This window comes from Coccinella septempunctata, chromosome 8 (assembly GCF_907165205.1).
Source record: "Coccinella septempunctata chromosome 8, icCocSept1.1, whole genome shotgun sequence".
NCBI classification, from domain to species: Eukaryota; Metazoa; Arthropoda; class Insecta; order Coleoptera; family Coccinellidae; genus Coccinella; species Coccinella septempunctata.
Genome location: NC_058196.1, coordinates 18,245,905 through 18,260,164, shown reverse-complemented (window position 1 = coordinate 18,260,164; position 14,260 = coordinate 18,245,905). Strand labels below are relative to the sequence as shown.

The window sequence follows — 14,260 nt, the reverse complement described above, 5'->3', positions numbered from 1 at the left end:
TCGTATTGCATTCCAATATTGACTTTGTTTCTATCAGAAAACAAACATCCTGAGCGACAAAACAAAAGTATGGTTTTGCTTTGTGATCAGGATGTTAGTTTTCATCTAAATATTGTTTGGAATCAATTGATATCAACGAAAAACGCTGTTGGATGTGCTATATGTTTATTTGCGATTCATAAAAAATGTACAGAAATTAAAATAGTGGGCAATAAATGAAGCTTTTCCTAGGACACTAAAGTATACGGTGATCTGCTATACGTCGAAGGTGTTGTTTCTAGGTTGTTCTGAATTAATGAACTTAGTTGAATTTGTAAAATATACATATATTAGAAATTGATATGAACCAATATTCAATAAACCATCATAGCATACATATTCCAGTTACTTACATATGTCGGTATTATTTAAAGAATTTTCAGAACCACACTTAAAAAAAAAAAACTTGCAGACATATGCAAGACCTGTATGTCAGTATAGTTTCTTGGTCCTTTTTTTAAGATTTCCTTATGATATGGTCTCTTCTTGACACAATATACAAATTGATTAATGAATGAACAAAACACTCACAGCAGGTTTCATAAAACTTTGACTTTCTAAACAACAATTTGACAGTCACTTGGTTCCCAAATGGAAATCAATAAAACCTCTGCATTTCTGAATATATGGAAAGAGTAGCAATTGAGAATCATTGAATGGACCTATAAACATCATCATTTTCACTTAATAAGCCGTTCATGCAAGGGATGCTTTCTGCATACAACAATTTACGTCGATGAACAGTTCTCAATTGACCTGCAGTAAAATGTTCATTGCACATGGTGAAGTTAGTAGTGTTTGCTGAAGTGATTGTCTTCAAGCCCTGAGAATTTTATCCACTTCGGAGCACTGAAAATAAGAATCAATGAATGACCGATTCACATGTTACGACTTTTAATACTTACGCTTCCATTTTCCTTAGTTGAGTGAAAAACTTAATCACGTAAAATACATTTTATTATTTGATCCACCGTTCTTCATCATTCAATAATTTTCGAACAATATTTTGATGTTTTCACCAAGAAATAAGACAAAAAACTCCAAAAATCAGCAACTAGAACGAGCCAGATAAACAAAAAGCGGAATGAGAGTCGAAACATTCAAAACTTCTTTGATCAAAATTGACGTCTGAAATCTTAAAAAATGTCATATATTTCTGCAAATGGCACTCAAATTAATATTTTAACCAGTCCTAGCGTTTTAAAAACACGCGTGACACTCAGATGTCGCTCAAATCGCTTTAGTCGCCCCGTTTCCTATCTTTCTACTCTATAATCTTTGGGTAAGGTCATATAAAAAATGACATTGGATGTGATGAAAATTATAACTATTATCTTGACTAAAAGTTGCAAAACTGCCCCCAGATAAAGTGCATATGTTTAATTCGATTTTATGATTAGGACGGTGATAGTGATAAGATAGATAATAGTCTACGGGTCATTATCAACATTAATCGTGTTGAGCATTCTTAGGATATGGCGAGAAGATAAGTTGGAGCTCATATAAACTATGCAGGAATACTAAACAGCTGATATATGCGGTTTTTCAAAGATTCCAAACGTTGCCTTTATAAATTTACACATCTGAGAGTATTTTGAGTTGACTTTAAAATTTTTCAGGTGATAAGGGAGCTTTTTGAGCCCCTTAATTTTCCGATTATAAATTCCCATAACCTGGGTACCGGAAGGTAATCTCCTTTAGCATTGTTGACCGAATGTTCGATTTTTGTAAATTAACTCCATCATAATTGTATTTCCTCAGGTTATAGTACGCCGCCCAAAATGTCTCACATTGATGACGGATATTCCAACGATGCCATGTCAACCAGCGAACACGACGGTTCGATTTGGGAGGGCGAACAAGTCACCGAAACATCTATGCCTGTGATTGAAGAACCTCGCATCAAAGTGAAAAAGGAACTCCAGCAGGTGGGTACAGAGTTTCCGCTTACATATACTTAATAATAAGACCCGCTTGCACCAAACATACTTAGTGTTAGGTGTCCCTTAAAATGAACTCTTCACTTAAATTACGTTGCACCAACTGTTAAGTGACATTTAAAAGGCTAAAGCTAACCTTAAATTTAAGCGCTCCTGTAATGACCACTTGAATATATGAGGGCGGGATTCTAATCTAGAATAATTTGTTGAACTGGCTGCAGAACATCCCATTTTGGATTTTGAAAATTGTGAATGCATTATTGAATATTAAGCCTTTTCTTTTGCCTTCATTGTTATGCCATCAGTCTTTCAATTTTCATACTATAGTTAGCAACTTCTGTTAAGATGTTAAGTGCCCTTTGTAGATTACCACCACTTGCTTGGCAATCATTCATCGTATTCGTACCAACAAGGACAATAAGGACATTTTCTTCACGTGCCTCTTCAACATTAATAAAACAAATTCACACAAGACCTTACAAAGAAAGTGTTGTACTTATATACTTAGGTACCCTTCATTTGACAATCCTTATCATTATTAATAATAATAATACTAATTCAACAACAAAAAGTTGTTACTCTTCGATAATAATATAATAATTTACTCGAAACTGACTGACAGGACAATTAAGTTAGGTTAATGAAATGACAATGATCATCGGCAACCGGCCAACCAATGAAATAGTTTCATTGAACTAGGATGAAGTTGCACCAAAATAAAAAACAGAAATATCACTAGATACAACACTAGATACTAGATACAATACTGAAAGAAAATAATATGCTATTAGCTGAAAAAGTACATAACCTAGAAATGCAGAATAACAAAGGAAAAATCCCTAATACAGAAATCCACACAAGAGATAACACCCGTCAAAAGGCGAAAATACCAACAATTGATATTTCTGCAAGCTCAGAACAGAAACCGTCAACATCGCGTACCGAAAACAATGAACGGCTGAACTACTCAGTAGTCACACGAATGAAGAAAAACAAAGATGTCAACGGATTGCAATCAGATGTCACCGTTGTCGAGAATGAAATTGAAAACAACAAGAATAAACAAAGGTTATCAACTACATCCAATATTCCTTCCGAATCGAATTCACCCACAAATGGAAACAATCAGATTACATCAGCGAGAAATGAGAATGATGGGTTTATCTATCCACGAAATAGAAGTAGGAAATTCAAGAAGAGATTGGGCCAAGGAGGATCATCTCAGGAAAATGATAACTTTACAGGAGAGGAGAGAAAAGTATGGATATACATAAACAGAGTAAAAAAGGAAGCCAAAGAGGAAGATGTCGTGGCATATATAAAGGCAAAAGCAGGTTTTGAAAGTGAAAACATAAATGTAAAGGAAATCCCATCAAACTACAACCAACTGAAGAGATTTTTAGTCATAGGACCCCTACATAGAAAGAAAGAACTATATGAACCAGAATTTTGGCCACAAAATGTAGGTATCAAAAGATTTGATTTCGGAAAACACAAAAATTTCCTAGCCGCAATAAATTTTTAGAAACGAATATAAATGGCAAATCAACAGTATCTCCTTCAAATGTGCTAGTAGAAGGAAACAGAAGAACTGAAACGAATAAGAAATCCACCAACAGAAATAACCCTAATAAAAAGGATAAAATTCTCTTTGGTATTCTACACCAAAATGTTTGCTCAATAGGAAATTCCAGAGATCACCTAGAGGAATTAATGAGGGAAAATGAAGAGGTTAAAATACTTTGCATTTCAGAGCATTGGAAGACGAAGGAACAACTACAGTGGTATACAATAGAGGGTTTTAAACTTATCACACACTTCTGTAGAAAAGAAAAAGAACATGGAGGAGTGGCAATATATATAAGAAATGATCTACAAGCAAAGGAGAGGAAGGACATCAAAAAACATACCAAAAAATTTAAATTTGAATGTACAGCAGTAGAATACTATATAGAGAAGAGGAAGCAAGAGGAAGCGATATTACACAAACTATATAATGAAAATACAAAAGTCACAATAGTAGGAGATTTTAATATAGAAATGAATCAGGAGTCAAATAAGAGAAATCAATTCCTTGACTTATTAGGTACGTTCAACATAAAGCAAACAATACATCAGCCAACACGAATAACTAAGAACTCAAAATCATGTATTGATGGTATCTTCACAAATACTGAAATACCATATAATGTAAGCGTCATTGAGACACATATATCGGATCATACCGCTCAAAAAATAGTTTTAGCCATTGATCCAATACAAAAGGAATACAGATACAGACGCAACTTCTCACAAGTAAATATTGAACATTTCAGGAATGCTTTAAGCAAGCATAAATGGTCAGCTTTGTATGAAATTGAAAAGACAGAGATAAACAAACAATTTGAATATTTTCATCAAGTATATTTAGAGTTTTTCAATAAAATGTTCCCATTAAAGAAAGTGCAAGTAAACAGGAAACCCCGAACGGGAAATATAAACCCAGAGATCAAAAAACTACGAGAAGAACTTGATAAGCTTTTGGTTTTGAGTACATATGATAGCACATTCAAAGAAATATACAAAAAAACAAAGATTCAATATGATAACCTCTTGAAGAAACAAAGAAGAGAAAAAATTGAAAACCAAATCGTAAATTCAGAAAATAAGAATAAGACCCTATGGTCGATAGTGAACTCTTTGAACAATTCCAAAAATACTACACAAATACATGTAACGGAAGACCCAATGAAAACTGCAAATGATATGAATACATTTTTTACAAATACTGCGCGAACATTAACATCAAATTTACCAAAGGAAAATATGAAGTACAACACTATGGAGGAAAATAAAAGTATGTTGCTAAAACCACTCACAAAAGAAGAAATCAGGGAAATCATAAAAACATTGAAGAAGAAACACTCTAGTGGTTACGATGAAATATCAAATAATATAATCAAACAGACAGTAGAGGAAATAATTGAGCCTATACAGTATATCATAAATAACTCATTGAAATATGGAGTTTTTCCTGAGAGTTTGAAAATAGCAGTAATTAAACCAAAACACAAGCAGGGGGATGTGAATGAGTATGGGAATTACAGACCCATTAGCATATTACCAAGTTTTTCAAAGATTCTAGAGAAGGCATACTGCAAACAAGTAATGGAATATTTGACAGAGAACGCGATTTTCAAGGGCAGTCAACATGGATTTCTGAAAGGGAAATCGATTCAAACGGCCATATATCAATTTATTACAAAAATAGTGGAGGCATTTGAAGGTAAAAAACTGGCAATGGGTATCTTCTTAGATCTAACAAAGGCTTATGATTGTCTGGATGTTCAAAAATTGATGGAAAAACTGGAGAAATATGGGATACGCGGACCAGCATTGGAATGGGCAAAATCATATTTTGAATCAAGGAAACAAATGGTAGAGATAGAAATACAGGGAAAAATATATAAATCCGATTTTCAGGAATTAATTCTTGGTATACCACAGGGAAGCATTGCTGGACCGCTCTTTTTCATCATCTACATAAATGATTTTGATGAATGTCTTGGAGCGGGGGAAGAAGAGGCCCTTACTGTAAACTATGTAGACGACACAAATCTACTAGCAATCCAAAAGCTTTTCACAGAACTTCAACAGCTCAGTTCAACATTATTGGAAAACAGCGAGAAATGGTTCAATGCAAATAACCTCATCCTCAACAAGGAAAAAACTAGGCTGGTTCTCTTTACACCTTCCAACCCGAATAACGAGAATAGGGACAATTTGACTTTAAACCACGACAACTACAAGTTAAGCAACTCCACCAAATTTTTGGGAATTCACATTGATAGGAACCTGAATTGGAGTGAACATGTTAAGCATATGTGTGGGAAAATTAAATCAACAGTGTATGGTTTCAGAGAGATAGCAAAGTATATTGGCAAAGAGAGTTTAAAGCTAGTATACTACGCAACAATTGAGTCCAAGTTAAGATACGGAATAATTTTCTATGGTGCATCGAACATGGAGGATTTATTTATTTTACAAAAAAAAGTGATAAGAATAATGAGTGGTCTTGGATACAATCAAACTTGCAGGGGCGCTTTCAAGAGTAACGGTCTACTTACCATTTATGCACTTTATATACAAGAGTGTTTGCTATTCATGAGAAGAAACAGCCAATTTTTCCAAAAATTCGGAAATAAGAAACCCATTCATGCAACTAGAAGTCTTGACTACATATACCCCAAATTTACTTTAACAACTAGTCAAAAACAAGCAGAATATAGGTGCCTGAAATTATACAATTCTCTACCAGACAGCATTAAAAAGATAGAAAACCTAAAATGTTTTAAACGCAGTCTATATGGGTTTCTATTAAATTTGGAACCATATAGTTTATTGGATTATGTCAGATGAAGAATGACGGAATCATTGACACTATTTCACCTCATATTATGTTGTACATATTGATTTGACTTGAAATAAAGAAATATTATTATTATTATTATTATTATTATTATTATTATTACAAAAACTTAAGGGCCCCTTACTTAAGATTCGTTTAAGCCACAGTCGTGCAACTAGGAATAAAATTAAGCGTCCATTAACTTTAAACGACACTTAGTTAAGTACTCGTTTTAAGGGATATTGGTGCAAACGGGCCTAAGCCATTCGTAATTCTATATATTAAGTTTTCATAACGCAGAAAGCGGATTATTTCTCAACCGATCTTATGTTACTGTTAAAAAAACGTTCAAAATTCGGACAGCTCAAAAAAAAAACAAAGAAAAGTACTACCGGAGACAAACTGGTGTTACGTTTACCAAATAATTACTGAATAATAACGTAATAAATATGCATAAAGTTAACTTCTGATTTCAGCCCCAAGAATCGAACGACTCCTTCCTCGACATGCAAACGAACGCCAACGATTCCAGGCAAGAAATTAAACAGGAGATGTCTCAGAAGAAGTGCAATTCGAATTCCAACGTAACGACGTCGAGCGGTCAGTCTTTTTTGACGCCTGCTCTGGAGAAAGAATGGTCTGATGTGGTTAAGATGAACGATTACCTGAGCACCAGGAGAAGACAGCAATTCTGGGAGGAGCCATTCACTAAAAGGGTTATGGACGCAATAAAGACCAAGAATCTGGAAATGAAGGTCGCAGCCGAATTACTCGGAGTGTCTTACGGAACGCTATACGGAAGGTATAGGGATTCGTACGGCTGCCTTAAACACCCTTATAGGTAAGTGAAAACTTTATAATTTATGTTGAAATATTATATGAAAATATTCTGCGGAACATTCCAAGCGCGTGAGAAGTTGAGCACAATTAGGCTAGTACGAGAAATCAAGATAAACCGATAGGAGCTTCCCCCTCTTTATAAAAGTCTTCTTCTCCTTCTGTTTCAGCCTTCATTTACCTACTGGTGGATATAAGCCTCCTCCAATTTTATTCTAGGACAAGTTTCTGTCAGTTTCAACACAATTATAATTTGGCTGTCATATCATGTCGATTACTCTCGCTTAGTATCTCTATAAAATCTGTCCCTTCGCCTTCTTTCTCCCAATCACTTCTCAAAAAACTGAAATCAAAGAATTTCCCCCAAACTTCCAATATCTTTCAATCTGGCGGGCAACGTGATCAACAGCCACATCAGGCAACACACAATGCAGATAGCCAAGCTATGTGTCGATTCAATAATTCTCCGACATATGCAACAGTGTGCGATGGTCACTACTACTTGGTCATATTGCTGCATCCCGTTATCGGAAATAAATCTACAAAAAGACAAAAAAAAAACGGCGCGAACAGAGTTATGCTGTCTTAGGGACTATTTGCAACTGTGTGCCCTTCTATGACTGAAGAGACCTAACCGTGACCTACAGATCCTTCCACACTCCGGGCATGGATAGTCACCAACCAGATCTGGCCGCCGCTGATCCTTCTCGAGTCTCAATTATAACTGTGTACCAAACAACTCCACTGTGACCTGTCTAACTCTAGTTGTTCCCAGTTATGATTGGCATCAACTGATTTTAGGGATTGATGTATTTCCTTAAACCGCTTATACTGGCCTCCTGGTTTTCGGGCTCCCTCTGTGTGAATTCGCCATACAGAGCTATTTTGGGGAGTCTTGTGTCTTGCATCATCAGAATGTGGCCGCTCCATCTAAGTCGAGCCCTCGTTACTTGAGTCTCAATTTTTGTACAACTCGCGCGTTGCAAGACTTCTGCATTGGAAACTTTGTGGAACCATCCGATGTGCATTATCTGTCTTAGATGACGTTGTTGCTTTTGTTCAAGCTGTATAATATGTCGCCTGTCAGGCGTCCAGCTTTCGCTTCCGCAAAGAAGCGTTGCGTACTACTACGCAATATGCTCCTGTAATTGGTACTATGCCATATTCCTTAATTCTTCTGCATGTGAGGAATTTATTTACAGAAAATGTGGCAAATTTGTTCTGACAGCGGTACACGTCTTTCTGAAATCAACAGAAAATTCTATCTTTATCGCCAACGAAATTGCGGATGTCATTTATATTAGGAGTACAAATAAGTTTCCGCCGTTTAGAGAGAAATTGCATGGAAACGGCTTGAAAATTTGTGGTTCATTCAAGAACAATATAACCCTATCATACCAAATACCAATAACTTCTTATTAGCATCATGTAGTTTTTTTTCATTCATATATGTCTAAATTTGAGTCAAATAACCGTCATTTGCGGGAACTTTCAAATTACTTTTTCATTTTGAAAAAATGCTGAGGCCCTTTCATTGCTCGTAGATGCATATAATGAGGCTGTCTTGAGTGAGAGAACATGTCATGACTGGTTTCAAAAGTTTAAAAACGGTGATTTTGACGTAAAAGACAAAGAACGCAGAGGAAGGCCAAAAATTTACGAGTTGCTTCATCCGAGCGGAACAACCACTGGAACTCGCTACCGAACACAATTAATGAGATTGAGCCGAGCTCTGAAGGAAAAATGCCTTCAATACCACTGCAAACAGCACAAAATTATTCACCTATATATACTTTGACTTGTCCTATACAATGTAAATGTCTTAAGGTACTAATAAATACCTATAATTATTATAATTACATCAATGTATAAAGATGAATAGCCACAAATACGCGCAAGTTGCCCTGTTACTGTTTATTTATGTGAAATTTTTGTTCAACGGTGAAGTTGCATCTTAACTTGAAATTTCCTTCAACTCCTTTTACTTATATTGATGCAAGATGATTTTTATTGAAAAATTTAACATTCTTGTAATTATCTGTTAATTCCTTCGGGAATTAACCACTGCCAACCACTGCATCATATGCATTTTATCTTCGGGTTAATATTTTTGAAATCTACAAATGATGTAAGCCAAAGAAGATAACGAACATTAACTCTCCTCAAGCTAGTGCATATAATGATATCATACTGATCTCTTGTATTTTCCATGCGAATAACTGGATTTAGTATGCCTTCAATCAGTTTGTATAAACCTCAATTATGTTCGTCACATATTTTCCGAAGAGATTCGACATTGTGATAAAATACGTAATAACAGAAACTTTCACGTAGAACGGGCAACATAGCGTTGATTTAAAACCCAAAAATGTTTTGACAAGCTTCATAACCCCACATTTTCGTACTATACAGAGTGAAATGTGTCAAATTTCCATGGCCAACCGACTGCTAAAATAAAGTTGAATGAAGTATACATAGTAATGCTCATCCGCATTTAGAAGTTTCGGTGAAAAACTTTTTGAAAACGCTTGATTGGAAAGTGATGCCCCACCCGCCGTATTCACCAGATATTGCACCGCCCGATTATAATCTGTTCCGGTCAATGGCACATACTCTGTCGGAGCAGCGCTTCACATCATATTTTTGACAAAAACGGCGAAAACTTATTTGTACTCCTAATAGTATTATAAATACTACTTCTTTAACCAAATGTAATGGAAATAGTGAGTATATGCTTGATTTTCTGATATAGTAGCTTATTTTGAAGGTTAAAATGGTATAATTAATGCTTGGAAAAACTGCAGCGTCAGGTTTCCAGGGGTAGCACAGCTCATTATGAATACTTAAAATGGATTTATCTTTTTATTTAGTCGATTTTCACAAAAATGAGTTTTCAAACAACAACACGTGTTTGGCTATCACAATAGCATCTTCAAGTTCCTCAGTTTACCTTCACCTGCAGCGCCTCAGAGCAAAAACTCGTTCAAAGTTTATCACGGAACTTCAATATGCAGACGACTGCGCAGGATCTACAGATAATGCTGGACATCTATAAACATATATACGAAGCTTTGGGCTCCATATTGACAAAACCAAAATCCTGATAAGTCTGCCAGAAAGCCTTCAAACACATATCAGCCTGGAGAATGAAACTCTAGAACAGGTCGAGCAGTTCAAATATTTGGGTAGCTTCATAAATACTTGGGCTAACCTAGACACGGAAATACACAACCGTACCAGTTCGGCATCACGGGCATACTGAAAGCTAAAGGCCAGAGTGTTTCAAAATCTGGACCTCAATCTGAAGACAGCTGTTTACAAAGCAGTCGTCCTCCCAACGATTCTTTACGGAAGCGAAAGATGGACCCCTACAGGCGACATATTAAACAGCTTGAACAAACGCATTAACGTCATCTGAGACAAATAGTGCACATCAGATGGTTCCACAAAGTTTCGAATGCAGAAGTCTTGCAGCGCGCGAGTTGTATAACAATTGAGACTCAAGTAACGAGGGCCCGACTCAGATGGAGCGGCCACATTCTGTGGATGCAAGACACAAGACTCCCCAAAATAGCTCTGTATGGCGAATTGGCAGAGGGAGCCCGGAAACCAGGAGTCCAGTATAAGCGGTTTAAGGATACACTACATCAATCCCTCAAATCAGCTTTGGACAGGTCACAGTGGAGGTCTATGGTGCGCAGTTATAATGGAGACTCGAGAAGAATACAGCGGCGGCCAGATCTGGTTGGTGACTTTCCATGCCTGGAGTGTGGAAGGATCTGTAGGTCACGGTTGGGTCCCTTTAGTCACAGGAGGGCACACAGTCGCAATTAGCCCTAAGATAATATAAGTCTGTCTTTTTTATGTCTTTTTGTAGATTCATTTCCGATAATGGGATACAGCAATGAATGAATGAATGACCCAGATGCTATTGTCAGCGAAACACGTGTCTGGTTTAAAAACTCATTTTGGTGAAAACCGTATAATCTGTTTTGAATTAAATTACGGATTATCATCAAGTGTCCGCCACATCAATCCCGTATTTTTTCCAGTCCTTCTCAAAGATTCTGTATTTTAAATAACTCATCAAGACTGCATGTGAGAACCTTCTCAATAAAATCTAATTCCTTTTTGCAGAGTCAGAGATTTTTGGACTGAACCTGCACCAAGTGAAATTATCCACAAACTGAAGAAGAAGGAGTTGACGTTATTTAGGGCCGCGGAGCAGCTGAATGTTACACCACAGACACTTTCCAATTTCCTCATTACTTCCGCCCAGTCAGAAGGTATTCAACACATGGGTTTTCAAATGATGACCGAGGGCGAAGAATTGGAAATGGATGAAGACGAGGCTGATTCCATTCTGCCCGATTTGCCCAACAATGCCTTTCAGCAACTGGTAAATTACAGTGCAACAAATAATTCGTCATCTTCAAATAACTCCGTATTAGCCAATTGTCCAGACATTACTATTGTTAAAAAGGAGAAGCCTGAAGACGGTAAGATGAACAATAACTCAGATCATTCCGAAAGCAACGATCAAATAAAGTAATAAGGAAGGTGAGGAAATGAGCGTCGGAACGCCTGTAATTATTCCATTTAAAGTATTTATAAAGACCAAAGTAATTTTTATACCTTTACTTCAGCTCGATTATGTTCGTTTTGAGCATGGTGTCCTGAAAGATATTCGGTAATAACTATCTACTACTAAATATTTAACGAAGAATACTAACAGTACGGAATGTTAAAACCTGAAATTAAGAACATGAAATAAGATCCTTCATTTGTCTCATTTAAATTTAGATTTGAGATTGGAAGATTTCATAAATGTGGTATTTGAAGCACACTTGAGATGCACTCAAAATTTCGATTTCCAAGAAGCAGGAACTATACTGATCATATATGTGTACCTCTTATGTATATTCAGTTTTCGTTTTAATTTTTTGGAGATATATTTTGTGCTCTTATTTGTTTTGAACCCGACAAAATATTTTTATTTTGATTCTTTGAACATACCAACAGTCAAACATCAAACCGAGCAGTTAGTATTTTGTTATATTCAAAAGTTTTGATAAATTTTGGTTATTGAAGCATAGTTAAGATGCAATTGAAATTTCAATTCCCAAGAAGCAGGTAAATTGTCCCTTCAACTTCTAAATAACGCTTGAGGTGATCATAACAATCAAACAAATACACTTATTATATGTGTGTATCTCTTACGTTTATTCATTTTTGTTTTAATTCGTCAAGATTTATTTTGTGTTCGTATTTGTTTTGAACCCAAGAAGATATTTTTATTTTGATTCCCTGAACATGCCGACAATCAAACATCTAACTGAGCAGTTCAATTCTGACACTGCTCAGTTTGTATTTTGTTATATTCGAAATTTTTCCAACACTTTGCCAATGTAACCACATCAGGAGTTAACAGAAACCGGAAAATAATTGTCTGAACCTTACTATTCTTCAACAGACCTGAAATGACGAATAACTTATTGAGTGACTAAATTTTATGTGAATAGGGTTTTTCTTGTGCCCTTCGATTGGGGGTGAGCTGAACGAGTTGACTGACGAGATTAGTGATGTGTAAGCGCATTCTGGAATTTTAAAGGATTGTTAATGTGTGGAATTATTAATTCTGAAGGGAATGATGAAGATTCCGTTATGGGTAGCAAAGAAGTGGATATAACTGTATAGATTTTCTATGAAATCGATTATAGCAGAGAAAGAGGATAGATTAAACGATACCCGGATAAAAGTGTACTCTGTAGAAAGAGACAAAGCTATGAGGCGGCCAATACTTCTCTTTTCTCTGGACATTGGACGTGAGTGTGGACCAATCGAAATTCTAGAAAGAGACAACTACTGGCCGCACGTTCGGTTGTCACTTTTATTACATTTTTCTGCCATACTTACTGTACTGAATAGGGAATGCTCAGTCCATTCTCTATTTCTATGATCAGAAAAGCAGGGCCAGTATTCTGGATTAGTGTCGCCGCATGCTACCATAGAAATCATAATATATGTCGCAATCTGACACTATAATCTGTCTAAAATGACGAATATTTTCTTAAACGGATTAAATCTTGGAACATAGATACAAGGAATGGAAAAACATTTGTTATTGTCCAAATACTGGAGTGAGATAGTTGCTTTGTGTCGCCAATCACAATTGAGATAGTTGACACTGACATCATTGTCAGGATACAAGGAATGCTCAGACGTTTTAATTTCCGAAACACAGAACCTACAGATTCGAATGCAGTCCTTTGTATAGAAGTATCAAATTATACAATCATCTATCTGTAAAAAATTGAATACTAAAATGTTTAAAAAGAAATTGAGGACCTCTTTTTAAAGAAAGGTTTTTACTCTGTTCAGGAACACTTGGCTGATTTTTTAGTGTCTTAGTTACTTAGTTTTCAGACGGACTTATCTATACACCATATAGTGTCTGAAAGGATTGAATAAAATTATCATTATTATTATTGAGGATGATATGGATATCAACAAGTGTTACGATTTGCCATCGTCAAGGCCCCAAATGGAGTACCATACTGGGTGGCGCTCTGGTAACTGTATAGTACTCAGTAGTCGCTGTGTTACTGAATATTACTCAGTAGCGCTTGCCAGTATTTAATAAGGGTCCATCAATTCCAAACGTTCTCCATCGGAGAATAAAGCTATCAAATGAGACCGAAACCATGGTCAGCATTAGCTTTCGATGGGGCGTACTCCATTTGGGGCCTTGACGATGGCAAATTGGCTAGTTCAATTCAGAACGTAACACTTGTTGTATCAGCGGGTGGAATGCATCTGAATTTATCCTCATTTTTGATTTCATTGCCAGTTTAGGCGTGATCATTTTTTACTATTATTATTATTGTCACATCGATTTTCAATACGAAAAGGTAGGACATATGTAAATTTATATAATTTACGCCACTGTTGTAGTGTCGCGCTAGATGGAGAATCATCGAATGTGTGTACCATAACAAATTCATTCATATCACTTCATTTGCCATTCCATGTATTTATGTTCAAAGCTTTAAATATA

The 14,260-nt window shown here is 35.9% G+C and overlaps 2 protein-coding genes across 2 annotated transcripts in view; both read left to right on the top strand.

Annotated features, from left to right (window-relative positions):
* The window catches only part of LOC123318647 (transcriptional regulator Kaiso-like), a 49,479-nt gene extending 36,130 nt beyond the window's left edge, over positions 1–13,349 (top strand). The window contains exons 3-5 of the mRNA XM_044905328.1: positions 1,801–1,967; positions 6,843–7,207; positions 11,341–13,349. Coding sequence (XP_044761263.1) covers positions 1,801–1,967; positions 6,843–7,207; positions 11,341–11,755 — 947 coding nt within the window. The 3' untranslated portion in view covers positions 11,756–13,349. The remainder of the gene's footprint in view (positions 1–1,800; positions 1,968–6,842; positions 7,208–11,340) is intronic.
* Positions 2,762–3,771, top strand: LOC123318648. The gene is made up of 2 exons (XM_044905329.1): positions 2,762–3,441; positions 3,505–3,771. Exons 1-2 carry the CDS (start codon positions 2,794–2,796, stop codon positions 3,514–3,516), a joined length of 660 nt encoding a protein of 219 aa, XP_044761264.1. The 5' UTR covers positions 2,762–2,793; the 3' UTR covers positions 3,517–3,771.
* Positions 13,350–14,260: the final 911 nt, after the last annotated feature.

What these genes read in the sequence shown, in the direction of transcription:
- LOC123318648 (XM_044905329.1), top strand. Translation starts at nt 2,794, where the DNA reads ATGCAGAATAACAAAGGAAAAATCCCTAATACAGAAATCCACACAAGA.